Genomic DNA, 21,610 nt, shown 5'->3' with positions numbered 1-21,610 from the left:
ACATCTTTTCTCTTATGACATAATGGTGGTCGTAGTTGATGGATCTTTCTCGTGTCAGTCTTTGGTAAATTGAAAAGTTGGCAGCACTTCATCAGGTTCTCCAGTTTTTTTTTAAGGAGTCGTAAAACCTAAAGGCCTACTGTTTTATCCTCCTGCAGATGAACAAACACCTTTTGATTGACACATTTTTAAGATATGATAATAACTTCAGACTGGTTACACTGAAGTTTTCTGAGCCTTCAAGCTATCCTTTGGGTGATCCATTTTTGTTCATTTTATAACTAAACTCTTAGATGTTTTATTTTATGTCCTTTACAAGTTATCAGGACATAACATGATAGCCCTGAAGTATTTAGAACATCCCATGAGTTCACTTTCTAAGAGCACAGTAATCATGTCTTATAACAGTAACAATAACATCTACAATTTCTTGAGCATGTGCCACATGCCAGGCACTGTAAGTTCTTTACCTGGATTAATTCAGGCAGTCCTTTCAACAACCCTAGGAAGTAATGGTAAATATTATTTGCATTTTAAGATGAGATGATCAGAGCATAAAGAGGCTATTAATTTGTCTAAGATCACATAGCTAATAACTGGACCTGGAACTCAAAACCAGGCGATCTGACTCCAAAGTCCATGCTCATTTTGTGTCTCAAAAAAATCAGGTTGCCTTCTCATTGCCAAATTAAACCCCGCTTTTCCATGAGACAGAAATCTGAAGAGGCCTCGTGGGGCTTTGTGTAGTGTATTTTTGAATACTTGGTACTTAAAAAATACTCAGTGCTAAATCTAATCTATCCTATCCATAGAAATACACAAACAACTTGCATTTTCTAGGGTAGAAAAATGAAAATCCTTCTCAATAACTCCCTCCATCCTTTTTTACTCTTCTCTTTGTGAACATTTTGCTCCTAAAATAATTCATGACTATGGCTTTATCAAGAATGGCATTTCTTTTTTTTTTTTTTAAGATTTTATTTATTTTTCGACAGAAAGAGAGACAGCAAGAGAGGGAACACAAGCAGGGGGAGTGGGAGAAGCAGACTTCCCACCAAGCAGGGAGCCCGACGTGGGACTAGATCCCAGGACCCTGGGATCATGACCTGAGCTGAAGGCAGATGCTTAATGACTGAGCCACCCAGGCGCCCCAAGAATGGCATTTCTTAAGAAGTTTTCCCTTGTACTAACACTCATTTTCTTTTTATTTTTTGAACAAACTTTCAGGTTTTAACCTACCCTGTCAGTGTGACTGAGATAAGACCTTGTCTCTCTATTCCCTTTTCTGGGGACATGGCCTTGAATTCTGTTTAAAGAGGGTCCTGCTCCATCTTTCCCCATACTGAATCTTCCAAACCTTCCTTGGCCTTCCCCACACTGACCTCTCATGAATGTACTCTATGTAACCTTTCCTAACAGGTGTCTTTTGAGAAGTCCACACCATCGGCCAATTTTCCACTTACGGTTAGTCTCAACTTTCATGCTTTGGGTCTCCCAACCACATTCTATAATGTCAGGTCTAGTCAGGGTTTCCAACTCCTAACTCTTCAGAAAGAAAATCAAACCAAAAATCATTCACATTCTAGTCTTCCTTTAATGGGTTCTGTATATTACCTGATGTGTCAAGGGTTCCCAAGACCACCCCCAGGTTTAGGGCTTCACTAGAAGGACTCAGGACTCAGCATATAATCATACTCTTGGCTATTATTTGTTACAGCAAAAACGATACAAAGCAAAAGCAGCCAAGGTAAAAGGTACATGGGGCAAAATCCACAGAAAACCATCGTGTAAGCTTCAAAGAATCCTCTCTCAATGGAGTCACATGGGACACACTTAATTCCCTGGCAATGAGTTCTGATATGTAAAATGTTGTCTGCCAGAGAAGCTCATTAGAGACTCAGTGCCCAAAGTTTTTTGACTTTTATTTTTTTTTAAAGCTTGCTACTCTTGTTTTTCTTTTTGAAGACTTTATTTATTTATTTGTCAGAGAGAGAGAGAGAGAGAGCACCAACAGGGGGAGCGGCAGGCAGAGGAAGAAGCAGACTCCCTGCTGAGCAAGGAGCCCAATGTGGGACTCCATCCCAGCACCCTGGGATCATGACCTGAGCTGAAGGCAGCCGCTTAACTGACTGAGCCACCCAGGCGTCCCCAAATTGTTTTTGTTTTTGCTTTTAATATTTTATTTATTTGAGAGAGAATACGTATGAGGCAAGGGGTGCAGAGGGAGAGGTAGAAGCAGACTCCCTGCTGAGCAGAGAGCCCAAGATGATGTGGGGCTTTGATCCCAGGACTTGAGCGGAAGGCAGATGCTTAACGAACTGAGCCACCCAAGCACCCCTCAGTACCCAAAGTTTTTATTGGGGGCTGGTCACACGGGCACCCTCTGCCTAGCACAAAATTCCAGACTCCAGAAGGAAAGCAGGTGTTTGGTATTAATTGCATCATTGGTACAAAGCAGTTTAAGTACAGTGAGCCATTCTTATTAGTCAGGGTGGTGGGAAACCTTCCCAAATCCAAGTTCCCAGACACTAGCCAAGGGCTAACCTTGTAAGGAGACCTTTCAAAGGATAGCATTTGATTTGCCAAGGTAACTCTTTTTTTTTTTTTTTTTTGAATACTTGAGGAAGTACAAGTAAAGGAGACCTCGTAGAATAGGTCTAAGGCAAAGTCCTTGAGGGAGAGCCAAGAGTCTGAATCTGGAGCTCCCAGACATATTGTCAAGCCCAAAGTGAATGAGAATGAAAACCCAAATGGGAAAGCAAAGCAGGAATCTGACTGAATTAAAGCCCACTGAGGGTTTTGATCAGAGGTAATTGATCCCAAATGCTGCTGTGTGCCTTGGGTACCGCACGTGGTGCGCAGCTGAATCAACTGCTTAAAACGAAAGAGTCAAGCCTGGCAAATGCTCTCCAGATTATCCCCACAACATGACAAGGACACATCAAGGAAGAAAGCCTGAGACTGCGCATTGAGGTGAGTTTTGGTGGTGAAAGCCAGCGCCATGCCAGGCTTCTGGGCCTCGCCTTTTCCACTGTCCCAACCTCTTTGGTACCCGCCAGAGTCTAATGTCTCTACGGCGTCTGACACATATCTGAGCAACCTTTCAGACGGTCAGAGGCTGACTTCTGTGGACAGTATTCCCACAACATATAGCCAACTGTTCCTACAACTGTCCACGCTTGGCAGCGCTCTGGAGAAACTCTGACAGTAGTGTGATCTGGGAGAAAGGAAGTCCTCCCGTGCAACTCTAGCCAGTTGTATGTCCCAGGAGACAAAGCTTGGATCCAGGCCTTTCTGCTGTGCCAGGATGCAAACTGAGAAGGCCACTGGGACCCTTTCAAGAGAACTAATTTGACTCATTAGGGGACCTAATAGTCCCATATGCAACATAACTTGTTTCATTAGTCAGACAAATAAAGGATACTCTTGGCCAAAAGATAAGTCAGTGATTCTCAAGGAGCTCTTACGCCTTTTCCTGTCTCCTAAGCCTGCTAGGGGGTAGTGTCATACAATTTAATCATAAACCACCTTTTTTTTTTCCCTCTGGGCCTATTTCAGGCATGATGGGGCTACTGATAAAGATAATTTATGTGTCATCTGTTCCTGCTCACACTTTGCACTGAACACTCAACCATGCACCTGAAAGATGCACCTGCAACCACGTACCTGCAAAATGTGGTGGAATAGTACAAACCATCAAATGGTTTCCTTTCCTACAGCAGGGCCCCATACTTGTAAGCCCATATTTGTAAGGCATTTTAAATCCAGGTCCAAGTCTGTTTCCCCTCACCCCTAAACTCATGGCCAAGAATCTATGAACCAAGTGCTAGAATATTTCAGATTCAGGCCATCCTCTTAATAGGGCAGTTCCCCTTAGTAGAACAAACTTCACATTATGGAATTTTTCTCTGAATCCATTCAGCCAGCACTTAAAATACCCATAACAATTATGGGTTTCACTCCAAGTAATTCTCCATTATTCACTTCAGTCACCATTCCAGCAAACTACCTAGAAGAATTCCATGGAGCCCAGAAGAAAAGTCAGGCTTTTTGGGATCTAAATGATTAGAATCTGAAGTCTGAAATATAGTCAAACAATAGTTGTCTTGGGATGCCTGGGTGGCTCAGTCATTAAGCGTCTGCCTTTGGCTCAGGTCATGATCCCGGGGTCCTGGGATCGAGCCCCACATGGGGTTCCCTGTTCAGCAGGGAAATTCAGACCGTTCCGCCTGTTTGTGCTCTCTCTCTCTGTCAAATAAACAATAAAATCTTTAAAAACAACAACAACAATAATTGTCTTGTACGTGACACACATGAAACTTTCAGCTTTATTTGCGTTATACAGGCCTTCAGGAATATCATCTCTTGCTGGGCATACTATGAAAAACAGATAAGCCAAAAGTTTTAGAATTGCTGTTCTTTCCCTTGAGAATACCAATATTTACTCTAAATTGGCCTAGATTTAGAACAGACAGAATGTCCATAGTAATTTTAATTTGATCCTGTTATTAGCAAGGAAATACTCTGTTGCTTATTTGTCAGGCTTTTTGTGGGCTTCTTTCTATAATTTTTACATTGTTTCTTTGTAGCAAATCACTAGTGAGAGAAAGTTAAATCTAATGAATTAATTCTACTTTGGAGTTTGTAAATTATTGTACATTAACCACAATGACGTTTATTCTACAGTCTCTCCAAGCCTGATACTCTTAAGGGATATAGTACTATTCCCCCAGTGGTTATATCCTAAGTTATAGGATGATCTAACAAATGACCAATTCTGTATCAAATGAGAGGGCTTCCTGTAAGTCATATCTCTTCAAAAGACATATCATGATCATTATTGTCAGGCTTTATTCTGTTTGTTGCTGCAGAAGAGAAATTAATTGGTTTTCTTTGACAATAATTTGATGTAAACTGGGATGATTTTGTTCAGGCAACAGTGAAAAAACTTTCATAACAGCACTGAGGAAGATTAGGGTGGGAATAATGGTTATTGTTGGTTGATACCCATATCCATCTCCACTTCCTGGCTATATCTTAATTGAGGTAACCAGTATGACTCTTCACGTGTGTGCCGGGAGAAACTGTCACACCCAGTTCCAGAGCAAGGCTATTTTGAACAAAGGGTAATGCCATCACTCTCATTAGGGTGACTGGTGCTGGAACCCAGACCTAAGCTGATCTGCAGGTGGCAATTCCTCTGGTCCCAGGGACTGGTTCAGGAGCAACACATAGGTTTTTTTTGAGGGTTTTTTTTTTTTCTCTCTTATAAATATGCATTAGAACATCTGATAACACGGGCAAAGGGCTTTGAGATTAATTTAAAATTAAACCAAGACTGGATTTCCTGCACTCCTGGCAGGAAATTTATCTAAAACATCTGAATACCCAAATGTCCTTGAGAGTGGTGGCGGCCACGGGCACCCCAGGCCCCACAGCCGCCTCAGTCCCGGGGCACCTTGAAATGGTCCTTCTCTTTGCAGATGGCCCTCATGGTGGTCACGGGGTCAGTCTCGCCAGCATGCTGCTGTACGGTCTTCTCCCTCACTCTCATGAACGGGTTGTAGGTGAACTCCTCCTTGATGGTGGATGGCACCGTGGGCTCCCCGATACTGTACTTCTCCTTGGCCCAGGCCAGCTTCTCCTGGATGGCAGCGTTGTTGGGCTCTACGTGCCGCGCGAACTTGAGGTTGTTGATGGTATACTCATGGCCACAGTACACTCTTGTGTCTGGAGGGAGCCGGCCCAGGATCTCAAGTAGGGTTTTGTGCATCTCATCCGCTGTCCCTTCGTAGAACTTCCCACAGCCAGCCACGAACAAGGTGTCACCTGTGAACACAGCAGGAGGCTCAGAGCTGCTGGGCTTGCTCACAAAGTAGCAGGTGTGTCCAGAAGTGTGGCACGGTGTGGACAGGCACTTGACGTTGAGAGACCCCACCTGCAGTGTGGAGAGGTGCGTGACCTTGTGAGTCAGGGCCCCGATCCGGTCATCACCCCCGCACACCTTCAGCCCAGGCTCCAGCTTGACCAGCTTCTCGTTCCCGCCAGCGTGGTTAAATCTTTAAAAAAATAAAATAGGGGTGCCTGGGTGGCTCAAATGGTTAAGCATCTGCCTTCGGCTCAGGTCATGATCCCAGGGTCCTGAGATCGAGCCCTGCATTTTGCTCCCTGCTCAGTGAGGAGCCTGCTTCTCTCTCTCCCTCTGCTACTCCCTCTGCTTGTGCTCTCTCGCTCTCTGTCAAATAAATAAGTAAAATCTTTTTAAAAAATAAAAGATGCATACACTTTTTTTGGGACATGGAAAAATATTTAATGTCTGTAGGTTTGCCTAATCCTCCCATTCCTGTTTTGATTTGACAGCCTCCCCAAAACTGGCAGTACCAGAGAAAATATGGGCACTTTTTCTCAGCAGGATTTAAAAACCATTAAGGCCCTAGTTTTCTCCACTTGGAAATGATTTCATGTGAGATCATTCAACAGCATACCTCAGGCCTCTCTGCTCAGGGAAAAAAGCTTCCCAGTTCTACAGGACCCTTAGGTCTTCTCTTCTTCTGCAGCCTAGTGCTGGGAACTGTGCAGGTGGAAATTGTAGTAGTCTTGGGCACTGCACAGGTAGCCCCAAAAAACAGTGGGGAGCATCATGAAGGCAGAGAACTTCTTGTAGCCAATGTCAGCTTGTTGCTTGGCAGTTGGCAACTGCCTCTAGGACTTAGCTCCCTATGTGAAAGAGGGTACAGCACGCCCAGCACAGCACAAATCCACTCACTGAGCCAGATGCATACATTTTTTACATCATAGTCAAATAGATTGTTTTTCCTTATGTTATTCCAACTGCTCAAAATTATACTGCATTTTCGATTGATCAATATTTGGACAGCAGCTTTATTTGAGTTTTGTTTGATTTTCTGGAGCTTCTAATTCTTTTCTTTCTTTATTTTTTTCCTTTGAGAAATGGAACATGCCTGCTTCACCACATCCAAATATCTTCTTTATTTATTTATTATAAAACTTATTTATTCTATGTGTAGTATAGAATTTATTTATTTATTTATTTGTTTGTTTGTTTATAGTTTCCATTGAATACTTGCTCTAATTTGGAAAGGCTTATTTCTGGGGTCGCCTGAGTGGCTCAGTTAGTTAAGCAACTGCCTTCAGCTTAGGTCATGGTCCCAAGGTCCTGGGATTGAGCCCCACATCAGGCTCCCGGCTCAGCAGGGACTCTGCTTCTCCCTCTGACCCTCCCCTCTCTCGTGTGCTCTCTCTCTCTCAAATAAATAATAAATAAAATTTTTTTTAAAAAAAAGAAAGAAAAGCTTATTTTTAGACCTGCAGCATTAGCAATCATTTGGGATTTCTGTTGATTGAAGACTGGGTTAGTCCCATGTTTTCTGTATTCCAGGTCATTTTCTCTCTGATTTCCCTCCTTGTTTTTTCTCAAATACGACAAATAACTTCCCACGAAAGGGAACTCTGAGTCTTTGAATATCTTTATCTTATTCTATTGCTTACTTGACAGTTTGACTCCAAGTTTCCAACTCCAGAATATCTCTGAAGTTCTACTTGGGCAGACTTATTCCTACTGCCACTCATTGTATCTGCATTGTGGCTTCCTTCCTTCTGTTTAATCCATCACATAATTTCATCTCTTTCCTGACTTCCATAAATTAAAAAAACAAAAATCAAAAAAATCTTTCATCTGTTGGTGATTCTCATCTTATTCTCTTCAGTCTTATGATTTTATTTCCTTTTTTGATTTTTATTCCTTTACTATCATGTTAATTGCATCCAGACCAAAGAGTGCAGTTTGACATTCAAATGGGAAGCCTTTCCCTAATTCTTCTGATTTGGATTTAAAAAAAAAAGAATTCACCTGTCTGCTTCTTTTCTTTTCTTTTCTTTTTTTTTTTTAACTATTTACATATTTTAGACAGAGAGAGAACACAAGCAGGAGGGGCAGAGGGAGAGAAAATCTCAAGCAGACTCCATGCTGAGCATGGAGCCCGATGTGGGGCTAGATCTCATGACCCTGAGATCACGACCTGAGCTGAAACCAAGAGTCAAATACTTAACTGACTGTGCCACCCAGGAGCCCCTCACCTGTGTACTTTTAGCTCATTGTGAGATCTAACCACTTATGTAGTTATGTAAAGTTGAACTATATCAGTGGGATGTCTTCTTTCAGAAATATTAGGCACTTAGCATTTCAGGATGGTTTTAAAGTATTACCATAGACGTCACAGGAATTTACTTGTCTATTTACTATCAAAACATTTAAGGAAATAACTGAATGGGTATTCCTATTAAGCATTGGTAACAGCCTGAACTTTTTATAGCATTGATAGAGTATGACTTGGGATGAAATCATATTAGTCCGGAACTCAGTGGGTGAGTGGAATGAAATTACTTAAATTATTTATATTTTGTTATTATAAGTAATCCATTATAAACATAAAACTTAAAAGCAGTGGTGTGCTAGTAAATATTTAACAGCCAGCTCTTTAGGGAAAAAAGTATGTATAAATATATGTTTATTATAAATTTGTATAATATGAAGGATGTGTGGTGTACAATTTACAAATAATGAGAAAATGGTAAATTACAGAAACTTGTACCTTCCATATAGCTAATGGATTCTTAGAGCATGCTTGTATTGATTTTTACTAAATTTTTGTATCTCTAGCCAACATATGGTTGCAATTGGACTATGATTTGACAAATGGAGTTGCCTCTCAATCTGCTCTTTTCCTAATAATTCTATGGTCACTAATTCTGACCTATGTAGTCAATTTTTCATGACAGCTTTGCTTAATAACTAACTTGCAAAATTACTGAAAAAATTTTTTTAAATTTTTTTTTTAATTTATTTATTCATGAGAGAGAGAGAGAGGCAGAGGGAGAAGCAGGCTCCCAAGAAGCAGGGAGCCCGATGTGGGGCTCGATCCCAGGACCCTGGGATCATGACCTGAGCCGAAGGCAGCCGCTTAACCATCTGAGCCACCCAGGTGCCCCCAAAATTACTGAAAATTTAACAGTCAGCTCTCGCAAACTGGTACAAGCCAACTCTAGTAGCCCACTATCTATAACTTCCAGTTCTCTGACCTAGGTATCAAAATGAGGACCCATCTACCTTTGTTATCCAAATAATACTTCTCTGAGGTCATGAAAATATCTTTCTTCTCTGTAATCCCTGCTCTGTAACCATTCCCCATCTCCTACCGTAAGAAATCCATACCTCAGGAACTTGGTGGTTAGCCCTACTTAGTGATCTCCAGAAGAGAAAACTAGAAATTCAGCGGGTCCATCAAGGTGGTATATTGGGCTAGGGCTAGGCTGTTGCTGATGTCACAGCCACATGGTGGCACTATTGAAACACAGGTATCACAGCTGCCTCAGTACCCTCCACACACCAATCCCATCCCCCAGCTTGCTCCGAACCTTGCAGAACTTGACGGTGAACCAGCCTACATCTCTTCTAAAAACCTAGCAACCCTCTCCCCTTGCATACACAGTTCCTTTCAGCACAGGAAATTCCATCAATGCAAACAAGCCCATTGGCATGCGGCTTGCCTAAAAGTGATGTCACCGGCCTTTCCTGTTCCATCTGTCCCAGCAACTTCACTTGTTGACCACTGGTTTTTAGACCTTGTCATTTATATGTTACTGGGAGCCTCACTATCTCAGATTTACCTGTGATGTAAGTAAATATTTGAATACCAGTCCAGGGCTTGGGGAAGCTCAAGCCCTTTTAATAATTTATGTGTCCTTACTTGCCTCTTTCTATCTTTCCCTGTCCACTCTACCCATGTGGCCTGCCAGATTTTGGTCTCTGTTAGATCCCAGTGGAAAAACTCCATTCTTTATCACCTTCCATAAGAAATTCAACAAAACTCAACACTTTTGTATTTGGGCAACTTCATCGAAGTGGTCCCAATTTCATATAAATATCCCAGGGAAGGACTCTAATTGGCCCAGCGTGGGCATGTGCCTACCATGGGCCAGTGTATGGTCAGGAGGATGAGATAGTATAACTGCTAGACTTATACCACAGGCCAACTTCTATGATGGGGGAGCAAAAGTGGCAGCCCAGAACCACGTGGAGTGAGGGAAGTATGATATGGTAAACAAAGGAAGAAGAAAAAGCATTAAATTTCCTTACTACCTACAGCCCATTGACAAGTCCTGGAAACAGGCAGAGTGACCTTCCTCTAGGGACTCAGCTGCCTTGATGTTAATACTTTGCTAAGGGCAAAACACAATCTTAGCCTGACCCTCCAGGATCCTGTAAGTCTACTTTAACATATAAAAATTCCTTTGGAAACTTCCTTTATCTCTACCCCCCCTCCCCCAAGATACGTGTTGGCAATCATCCCCCAAGCATATGACCTACTGATACACATCTGAAGGCTCTCATGACTCAGGTTTTATTAGACAGTCATAAATGACCTTTTCCTAACAATAGGTAGCCCCCTCAAGGTCCTGGAAACCTTGCTTCCAAAATTCCTTAGAGACTTATGCTATCCCTACCCCCCTCCCAACCTGAAAATATATAATGGGCCACTCCTCATGACCCCAGTGCCGCTCTTTCTGCCCATGGGTCCTGTCCTTTAATAAAACCACCTTTTCGCACCAAAGAGTCTCAAGAATTCTTTCTTGGCCGTTAGCTTCGAATCCTAACATCTTTTCTACATCAAGTAGAATACTCCAGGGGAAATGGGGAAATGGTACCTGAAGATGAAAGACAGAGTGCTGAAAAAACAAAAACAACAAACACCTGCTTCTGGTGGAGATCTGGCCCTTCCTGCCCTTCCTCAGGGCTAGCTCTTTTTGGATGTTTTTACCATTCCTGGAGAAGAACAGGGAAAATAATGCTTTGTGGGAAAGAATTTTAAAATGAACACATATTTAACATAAAGTAATGCCAAAGAATGTCCTTTGAAGTATTCCTTTGACATAGTTGCTTTTCTATTATGAAGGTTAGATTTTTGTACAATTGGTATTCGCAAAGTGGAGCACAATTTTTGCATGCTTTCAACCCCTCTGACATGCGGTATTACTTTACGTTTTCACTTAATGTCTATATGTTTATTAATTGAATTTAAGTAATTATTATTATTTTAAAAGATTTTATTTATTTGTTTTTGCAAAAGAGAGAGAGAGAACATGAGCAGTGGGGAGGGGCAGAGGGAGAAGCAGACTTCCTGCTGAGCAGGGAGCCCGATGCGGGGCTTGATCCCAGGACCTTGGGATCATGACCTGAGCCGAAGGCAGATGCCCAACTGACTGAGCCACCCAGGCTCCCTAATTAAATTTAAATTAAATAAAAATTTTTTTAAAACAAGAAAGAAATCAATAACTGTGGTGTAGAGTTGTATTAAGGAATTAGGCCTATGAGTCATTTATGATCTAAACCCTGCCTCTACCACTTACTAATTGTGGAACCTTGGGCCAATCACTTAAGCTCTCTGAGCTCACTAAGAAGCTCATGAGTATAATTAGCATGATAACAGAGTTCATATGTTTGTTGTGAGGATTAAATAAAATAAAGCATGTAAAGCACTTGGGGGACAAAAGTTTTCACTTAATGTGATAGAATAATTTAGCACCTTCAGTGGAAACATCAAATCAGAAGATGCCTTATGCCACTTAAGTCGAGGCAAAATAGAATAATTAAATAATCTCATTGCTGTTCCCTCACTCTTACTATACCAGCTATATAATGTTGTGTCTTACAGCCTTCTTCTTCTCTAGAAATTCTGTACCAAAATATGAGACATAGGTCGTGGAATGTGAACTGTTCTGATAATGGGAAGCATTAAAGTAGTTCCCTTCGTCCGACTGAGTTTCTGGAATGCCCAATGCTGTTTGAGTGTCTCATCACTGGAAGGCTATCTTGTAGACTGTATCTTTGGAGCCTACACATTTCTCTTCCAAAAAGGAAGTGTGCACAGCAGACTGGGTACTCATACTCCCGGCATACATGAAGACTCTCCTTTTAAAAACATACAGCGTGGGGCGCCTGGGTGGCTCAGTCGCCGGGTGTCTGCCTTCAGCTCAGGTCATGATCCCAGGGTCCTGGGACGGAGCCCCACATCAGGCTCCCTGCTCAGCGGGAAGCCTGCTTCTCTCTCTCCCACTCCCCCTGCTCGTGTTCCCTCTCTTGCTGTGTCTTTCTCTCTGTCAAATAAATAAATAAAATCTTAAAAAAAAAAAAATCTTCTTTTTGGGGTAAAAAAAAAACCAAACCACAGCACTTGGATTGTTTTAATGCGATCAGTTTCCAGATTCTCGACTTCCACACATCTCTTTCCTCAACAGCCGTCCTCCCGAGGGCTGCCAGACCTTTCCATGTTCACCCTACTTCTCTCCTAACTTGAGTCTTCTCTTGGTGCATTGCTCCAGGCTGTAAAAATCTGGGAGGAACTTCCTAAGTGGATAATGAAACACTGCCTCTGAGGGGGCATCCTCCCCTTCCCCACCCCAAAATAAAGCAAAGAAAGCCTCAGGAAAAAGCACTTAAGTCTTATTTTATCTAGGCAACAAATTATTGGCAAGTCTCCACACCTTATCTATATCTCCTCTGTCCCTGTCACATGGAATTAAGATTCGAAATGATATTATCCTAATCATTTAAATTTTAAAATGATAATAAGTCTGATTTAGCCGATCAGTTTGACAACGAAGACTGGCTTCAAAAGTGATATATATATGGAATAAGTTATATATATAATATATATATAACTGATTCCATAAACCAAATGAGATAAACCTACAGTTCTAAGGACTTGATAAAAAGTGAAAGTGTATATTCAAATTACAATACAGCAGGAAGTACATTCTTTACAATAATTTAAACTCAAGGTGCAACATTTTTAATTATTTTATTGTTTTTTAAGATTTTTATTTATTTGACAGAGAGAGAGAGGGAACACAAGCAGGGGGAGTGGCAGAGGGAGAGGGAGAAGCAGTCTCCCCTGCCGAGCAGGGAGCCCGATGCGGGGCTCGATCTCAGGACCCTGGGATCATGACCTGAGCTGAAGGCAGACGCTTAACCAACTGAGCCACCCAGATGCCCAAGGTGCAACATTTTTAGATATCAATGTAAAATATTAAAAGGGATCCTATATTTTTCAAAATTCTTTCAGGATTACATATGCAAAGAATTTTGAAGATCCCTGGTCTCAAGAATGGAAACTACCTCAGCAATTTAAACTCTTCGTTAGGAAAATGTAGCCATATAACTTACAGCTATAATTAACTATGAAAAATCTCCCATTTAAAAGAAGGATGTAAAAGAATATAACATCTTAGTAAAAATTCATACTTAACTAAGCTAACATTTTTCTTATGTTGACTTAATTTTTTTTACTCTTGAGTCTAATCAAATGTAGGTTTCACCCTGTTAAATATAGAATTTGGCCAGAGGACATACTAAAGCTTTCCCTCGCACCATCTTTCAGCCTGTTTGTTTATGCTAGGTGGGAAGTGACTGGTGCTTCAGCTCTATTTTCCTGATATTTAAGCCTACGAAGCCTATATTTGAACCCCCACAGACCAAAACTTTCCGATTACAGTTCTCCTGGTGGTGGTCCTCCCCACACACTAAATATCAAAGAAGAAAATAGCAATTTTTCCAGACTCTGGTAGATCCCACGACTTTTTCGACCCGATGGAAAAGAAAATTCCAAAAGCACTGTAACTTTTACCATCCTCTTCTATCTCTGCTGCTTAGATATCCTTAGGGTCATTTAACACAATACGATGCAAAATTAATTACAGAGGTTTGATTCTATTAAATTGCCAGATGGGTTTACTGACCTAGAGCCAAACTGGTTTTTCTACTAACTTGAATTTTCCTCTCTGTTTCTAATAACTGGAAAACGTTGAAACATATAAAGACATTGTAAATCCTTAGCAGCACTGTTTTCTCTGCAAACGTACCCTCTTATCCATTAATTAGCTGCCAACTGAGAGCAAAATTTAGCCAGGGACAGAGAGACCACTGAGAGCTGGAGAGAGGGAGGAGGAGAGGGGGCTCCAGAGGGCAAAGGGAGCTGTTTGGAGACAGAGTGAGTGTTCCAGGGACACACTTCCTATTGCACAAACTTGCCTTTGGCCAGGCCAGTCCTAGAGGACAAGGCCTTCTTTAGCCACCATATTTGGCCTCATAACCTTGCTTGGGGGAGTAGTAGTCATTTCTTGATATGCATTTGGAGCAGAGGGTTCACTTGAATTTTATTTTTCTTAGTTTAATTTTTATTTTCTATCTGTGTTGTGGGCAAAGCCCTTACAGTAACAAATTGGCCCAACTCTATCTTTGGTGACAAAGATCTAGCTTTCAGAAAGATACTCTGGCTATCGGACTTGAGGGCTTTCTCTTATTTCCTCTTGTTTTCACAATACATTCAATGTTCTGGCTGTTCCAGCTATGTTTTATGTTTGCATCCTGTAGAGATTTTCCTGCCCACTTATTTGGGGAAGAAAAACTCCATCAATTTTTTTTCAAGAAAATAATCCCCAAAGGGTAATTACATGTTTCCTGGGGTGATAGGAACATTTTCTAGTCTCATCAGCAGAGACTGCTGAGCACAGTCCGTGCACAGTGAATAATTGGTAATGATGACAAAGCCATAAATAAGCAACATTAAGAAGGTGTGGATTCATTATCAGTAGATGATGCAATGCTGAACTTGGGTACGGAGAAGACACAACTTAATTATTCATGTAATATATTTTAAAATGATAAGAGAACCATTGGTTTGTAGAGTAACTCTTTGCCAGATTAAATGAAGATTTAAGTGCAGTTAAGTGCATGCTTATGCACTTGAGAATAGACAGAATCCTTTAACCATTTCATACTAGTAAGAACATTGAGGTCACTGAGAATTCGCTGAGACTTTGTCTACACAAAGCCTCAAACTGGTCAGTTTTGAGACATGACTTACAAATCTGTTTTCAGTATCATGTACAAATAACCTTAATTTTAAATATCAACAGAATCTATTTTGTAATTCTTCTGCAGCCCTAAGAAGATTCCCTCAATGCCTCCTCAGGTACTACTCTTGGTACTCCAGGTATTACTGAAAGCTCCTGTTTTCCCCAGCCTTCTAAGGTTAAACTAATAAATACTAAATTATATTCTGGCTTACTTCTTCAAGGTACCAAATCTAGTTTCCCTTTAAAGAATAAGAGGATAGGGGTGCCTGGGTGGCTCAGTTGGTTAAGCATCTACCATCGGCTCAGGTCATGATCCCAGCGTCCTGGGATCAAGTCCTACATCGGGCTCTCTTCAGCGGGGAGTCTGCTTCTCCCTCTGCTTGCCACTCCCCCTGCTTGTGCTCACTGGCTCTTTCTCTCTCTCTCTCTGACAAATAAATAAATAAAATCTTAAAAAAAAAAAAACCCCACAAATTTAAAGCATTTCCTTTGATGAACTTCTGATCAAGATTGGCAGAGTGAATCCACTCAGAAGGAATATCCCAATGGTACAAACCACCTCCTACCTTCCACAGCATAACAGAACGTTTAGTAAATTCTATTTAAAAGACAACTCCAAGCTCCGAAATGAGATGGGTAAGGTGGAATACAAAATATAAAATGATATGTCTCTATGCATGTATTGAGAAATAAGAAAAATGATAAAGTTAAATTTATATCTTTTGGCTTATAGAGAAGTTCATGATATATTAAGTAAAAATAGTAAGTGGAGCAATGTGTATAATAGGTTCTATTTCACAGAAAACAGGTAAACCTAAAAATCATTCAATTTCTCTTTTTTCTCTGTGTGTGTGTGATGAACAAATTACATAGGTTTGATTATACTACATAATTTGTGGAAAGATATGTATTAATCTTGGGCGCCTGGGTGGCTCAGTTAGTTAAGCGACTGCTTTCGGCTCAGGTCATGATCCTGGAGTCCCTGGATCGAGTCCCGCATCGGGCTCCCTGCTCGGCAGGGAGCCTGCTTCTCCCTCTGACCCTCCCCCCTCTCATGTGCTCGCTCTCTCTCATTCTCTCTGTCTCAAATAAATAAATAAAATCTTTAAAAAAAAAAAAGATATGTATTAATCTTTTAATGTGCTTACCTTAGACACAGCAGAGATAGAATAGAGAGATGGATCAATTTTTTCTTTATATAACTTTGCATTATTTCAGTTGATACAACCAGCCTGTATCATTTTATAATTTGAAAAACCCCAAATTAAGGAAACTATAGAAAATTACATGAGGCTCAGTTTTACATAGTTTCTAGTTCACGATTCATTTGTAAATGTTCTAAATTTTATCTAATTATAAAAGTAATCAATATTCATTTTAGGAAAACTGAAAAATATAGAAAATCACACACACTGAGAATAAATATCATTAATAATCCCAAACCCTAAACATAAACACTATGAACACTTTTATATAATCATGTCTGGTCTTTTTTTTTTTTCCTATATGTGTGTATGTGTGTATTTTTTTTTAAGTCACATACTGTGCCTACCCCACTTTTTAAAAACCTAACAAAAGCAAGTGTTCCCAATAATCAAATATCCTTCTTTAGCAGTGATTTAGTGACCACATTGTATTCTACAAGTGTCATTTAGGATTAGATTGGACTATAACAAAATAACAGTGATTTAAATACAAAAGCAGGGGGAAGCCTAGCTGGCTCAGTCGGTAGAGCATGCACCTCTTGATCTCGAGGTTGTAAGCATGAGCCCCACGTTGGGGGTAGAGATTACTTAAAAATAAAATCTTAAAAAAAAAAAAAAACCCACAAAAGAAGGCAGATCACTGATAGTAGATTGGCCCCAACAAGTCATGGCTGGCTTTATCATTGCAGGGTCCGGCACAAAATGAAAATGTGGGTCCTCTTGTTTAAAAAGTAGGAGAAATCCCATTACAATACTAAAATATAAAGATTCTTCTTCTCTTCTAAAAACTGTCTCTTGACTTGTCATGGTGTTTTTGTATTTCCTATTTAATGTTATTCTTTTTTTTTTTTTTAAAGATTTTATTTATTTATTTGACAGAGAGAGACACAGTAAGAGAGGGAACACAAGCAGGGGGAGTGGGAGAGGGAGAAGCAGGCTTCCTGATGAGCCGGGCGCCCGATGCGGGGCTCAATCCCAGGACCCCGGGATCATGACCTGAGCCGAAGACAGGTGCCCAATGACTGAGCCACCCAGGCGCCCCTTTAATGTTATTCTAAGTAACAAAATAAAGAAAAATCTGGGGCGCCTGGGTGGCTCAGTCGTTAAGCGTCTGCCTTCAGCTCAGGTCATGATCCCGGGGTCCTGGGATTGAGCCCCGCATCGGGCGCCCGGCTCATCAGGAAGCCTGCTTCTCCCTCTCCCACTCCCCCTGCTTGTGTTCCCTCTCTTACTGTGTCTCTCTCTGTCAAATAAATAAATAAAATCTTTAAAAAAAATAAATAAATAAAACAAAAGAAAGAAAAATCTAAATTGTTAGTATGAATTTTACCCTTCATCTTTATATTAAGTAATGCCAGTTTTAAATGCAAATATAAAAATATTTCATTTATATGGGCAATCACTAAAATCACATAATTCATGTATCATAACTTGTGCAAGTATTTGTACCTTGTTCTTACCGGGACAGTAACAACGTTACACAAAATTAAATCAACTGTTTTTATTTTACTTCTTGATATACACACCTTCTACCAACACTCTCTATCTTCAGCTTACTAATGAGTAAGAAGGACTGAAAGGAAAAGAACTGTGGGTGGCTTGTCTTTCCTTTTCCTTCTATGTCGTCATTTCCAGGGTAAGGTGTTGACCACTACAGGAGAGCAACATGAGTCAGAAATGATACAGCAGGGTTCCTTGATTGTCATGTTTCTAGAAATGCCATTGCCTTCTCTCTGCATAGCAAGTTCTAGTTCAAATGGAAAGTGTAGCCTCTCAGGGCTGTCAGAGACCCAGCTAAATCAGTTGTAGATGTAACACACTTTCCTTGAACTCTCTTGAGTCTTGCTGAACTCCAGCTCATTGTGGAACCACAGGAATTCTGAGCTTTTGAGGCTGTATGCAAACAGCAACAAGGAACAGCAAACTAGCATATTGCACGTACCCTCTTCTCACGCACATGCTCTGTTGCTCTATCAGACTTCACTTACAAAACACAACTTCAAAGACAAAATTATTAAGAATTTCGAGATGGCGACAATAAAGTGTTAGGCCAAGCTGGAGACCTCTTAAGCAAGGGTCGTGGTATGACTGCATAGTTCACATGCCCATGAAGCTGGCATGTTCCACCAAGTCTGAAAGGACATGAATTCCTTTTATCTTTTTGCTCCTTTAAGCTCCGTGTGGGGCTTCCGCCCTCAAGGTCAGTTCATGATCTAAATAGGCTGCTGGAGTTCAACATCAGCAGAAAGGAGAGAGGGAGAAGTGCAAAAAGCCAACTCTCTAGGCTGAATCAGTGCCCTTAAGGGGCCTTCTCAGAAGCCCAGCTCTGCTTGCATCTCATCAGCCAGAGCTTAGTCATGGGGCTTTGCTGTAACTTTAAGGGCTGCTGGAAAATGGAGTCTTTTTGTTGGGTACACTGCCACCCTGAATGAAATCAGGCTGTTACTAAGAAGTAAAGGTTAATTGATAAGGATAGGCAACTAATTGTCCTGCCAAGCCAACATAAAGATGTGATTTATTTCATCAAACCTTGATTTTTATTTATGGGGTTGTTTCTGACTTTTCACCATTAGCAACATCATTTACAAACTTTTAAATTGTATAGTACTCTAAACTTTTAAAAACTTATTCCTAGACAACAGGCACATGTCTTTGGAAGAATCTTTCTGTTTATTAAATCAAACTAAACAATATGTACTTAATTAAATTTGCAATGGTTACAACAGTTAAAAACAACAGTTTTTTTTTTTTGTAAAAAAAATGAACAATTAAATGTTTATGTTGTTATTTATTCCTGACATAAACACTGCATGGGGCAAGGAATAGCTAGCTAAAGATAAAGACACGTTAAATTATGTGGCCTTTATGATCCCCTGATCCTGTATAGTACTGTTAACTTATGCATGGCTAGATGACAAAAAACAAAAATGATATAAGCAAGTCCTGAAGGTTGCTGATTTTTTTGAAGACGACTTACTTGTATCTGAATCAATCTTCTGTCAATATCAGGATCCATTGGATCATCTTATGCTAATACTATCTATTTCTAATATTAAATATCAGGATGCTTTCCATAATCTTGTGCTAATGTCATCTAATTCTAATATTGAGTACCTGGATGCATTGTGTCATCTTGAATTAATGTTATCTACTTGAAACATACCAGAACACCAGAAATGAGCTATTGCTCATTTTTACGTTGGCATTTGCATAGCATATAATCAGGCTGTTCTTTCACTGGTGAACTCATTCTCTCTTCCGTGCTAGTAACTCAAGACTAAAATAACTTGAATGTTCTTAGCTCATTTGTTTTGTCATATCTTTGCCAAGCTTATCAAATTATTTCCAGATGAAATGAAAAAAAGATTTTATTAGCCTCCAAAACATTTTTATTTGAAGTAAATAACTGTGAAAGAATTTACTTACTCTATTTTTTAACCAATTCTTAAATGACAAGAACTTGTAATTTATTAAACAGAATGGCATCTGCATATTCAGGTTCTAATGTGTGAAGTTTTTCTGAATGAATTTGGGTACAATTAGATTTCTTTCAGAAATGGAACCATTAAAATCTGAGTATTATGAGCAAACTATTATTTATAGAGTATCATTCTACATACTCTAACATTTTGTCCTTCACATATAAATATCTGGGTATATACACCATCTGAGTGTATAAAATTGAACTACCCGTACACCTTTAAAAAATTAAAGTAAAACATAAAAATGTCTATAAAAAGAAATTCATTAGAGATTTCAAAATATCCGTAAGTGCTAAATAAGGTTTCCAGAAATCAGTGATTATGCTGAAACGTGTCACAAGGGGAACTGTTAACAAGTGTTACTTTGCCAAAGGTAGGAAGATTGCCAACCTTTAATTGGCTTTAAAGTTGGTGTTCTATCAATGGTGTATTGTAAAAGGTAATAATGCCCACATTTATGATCTAAGTCTGAAATGGGAACTCTAGATTTGACTAACTGTGGCACTATGCACTAGTCCTTGTAATTAAAAATATTCGAACACCTGCCTTTCAAATTTGATCAGGATGTTTATTATTATGTTTTTATTAACAACAACAACAAAACAAAAGATGTTTGTCCACACTTCACAATACATAATGACCAGTCAACCACCCCACCACCTTGTTTTGCTATACATTAACTATTTTGTTCTAATGAAAAATAGCTCTAATGAGAATAGCTCTTTCGGAAATAAGTCAATCAGAGAAAGACATGTATCATATGACCTCACTGATGTGAGGAATTCTTAATCTCAGGAAACAAACTGAGGGTTGCTGGAGTGGGGGTTGGGGTGGGAGGGATGGGATGGCTGGGTGATAGACACTGGGGAGGGTATGTGCTATGGTGAGCGCTGTGAATTGTGTAAGACTGATGAATCACAGACCTGTACCTCTGAAACAAATAATATGTTATAGGTTAAAAAAAAAAAAAGAAAAAGAAGATAGCAGGAGAGGAATAAATGAAGGGGGGAATCGGAGGGGGAGATGAACCATGAGAGACGATGGACTCTGAAAAACAAACTGAGGGTTTTAGAGGGGAGGTGGGCGGGGGGATGGCTTAGCCTGGTGATGGGTATTAAAGAGGGCACGTATTACATGGAGCACTGGGTGTTATACGCAAACAATGAATCATGGAACACTACATCAAAAACTAATGATGTAATGTATGGTGACTAACGTAACATAATAAAAAAAAAAGAATAGCTCTTTCGAGGTTGCTGGGACGATGGAATTCTACTGAATGAAACAAAAATCTGGCATGGCATTATTCTTTGCATTCTATAAGGGAGGGTGTCCTCATTAATCAATGCAAATGACAGATCATATTATCTTTAATAAGCAGAGTCAACAATGCTCTGCCCACTATTGGCTTCTGGATTTCTTTTCCTTTCTTTTTTTTTGGCTTCTGGATTTCTGTGAATTCTTGTCTACTGACACTGGTGCTGGGACAGAACCCTTAAATAACATGAACAAATACAAAGTCAACTTTTGGTCAAACCTTTAAGAGGGGAAACCCCAACAGAAAGATCACTTTCAATAAGTGTGAGGCTTCAGAGTGGGAGGAAGATCCAGAGAGGATTTCTGAGGGAACTCTGAGTATTTGGTATTCAGTATTCAGCTGATTACCTGGTAGTTTTGTCCTGCTGACTTGAATGGCTTTGTGGATTAGCCATCGTGTCCAGCTTTTCTGACTCTTGCAGGTTACTGATTCATCAGACTGCCTTTCTCTACCAGCTACTCGGTTTCCACTGTCTGATCCTCCTACTCCGAGTGACAGCACACATTTCATATTTTAGCTCATTGGCCATAAGAAACCAGCAAGGTGCATGCAGTGACCGTAGCTACAAGGCCCCTGTGGCAGACGGTGTTGGCTGCCTTACCAAGGTCAAACCTCCTCTTCCATCTTCCTTACTGGCAGGGCTGCCTCCCACAGTAGAGGCAGACAATGCC

At 40.3% G+C, this 21,610-nt stretch overlaps 1 protein-coding gene across 1 annotated transcript; it reads right to left on the bottom strand.

Annotated features, from left to right (window-relative positions):
- Positions 1–5,311: 5,311 nt before the first annotated feature.
- On the bottom strand, positions 5,312–21,333 carry LOC123836144 (hydroxyacylglutathione hydrolase, mitochondrial-like). Its single transcript, XM_054505397.2, has 2 exons — positions 21,287–21,333; positions 5,312–6,059 (listed from the first exon to the last, which is right to left on the bottom strand). Exons 1-2 carry the CDS (start codon positions 21,331–21,333, stop codon positions 5,444–5,446), a joined length of 663 nt encoding a protein of 220 aa, XP_054361372.2. The 3' UTR covers positions 5,312–5,443.
- Positions 21,334–21,610: the final 277 nt, after the last annotated feature.

The sequence above is a fragment of the Mirounga angustirostris genome, unplaced genomic scaffold (genome assembly GCF_029215605.1).
Source record: "Mirounga angustirostris isolate CCGP_5_RB_7025 unplaced genomic scaffold, mMirAng1.0.hap1 SCAF_12, whole genome shotgun sequence".
NCBI classification, from domain to species: Eukaryota; Metazoa; Chordata; class Mammalia; order Carnivora; family Phocidae; genus Mirounga; species Mirounga angustirostris.
The sequence above is the reverse complement of the archived record's forward strand: the minus strand, read 5'-3'. Positions and strand labels throughout refer to the sequence as shown.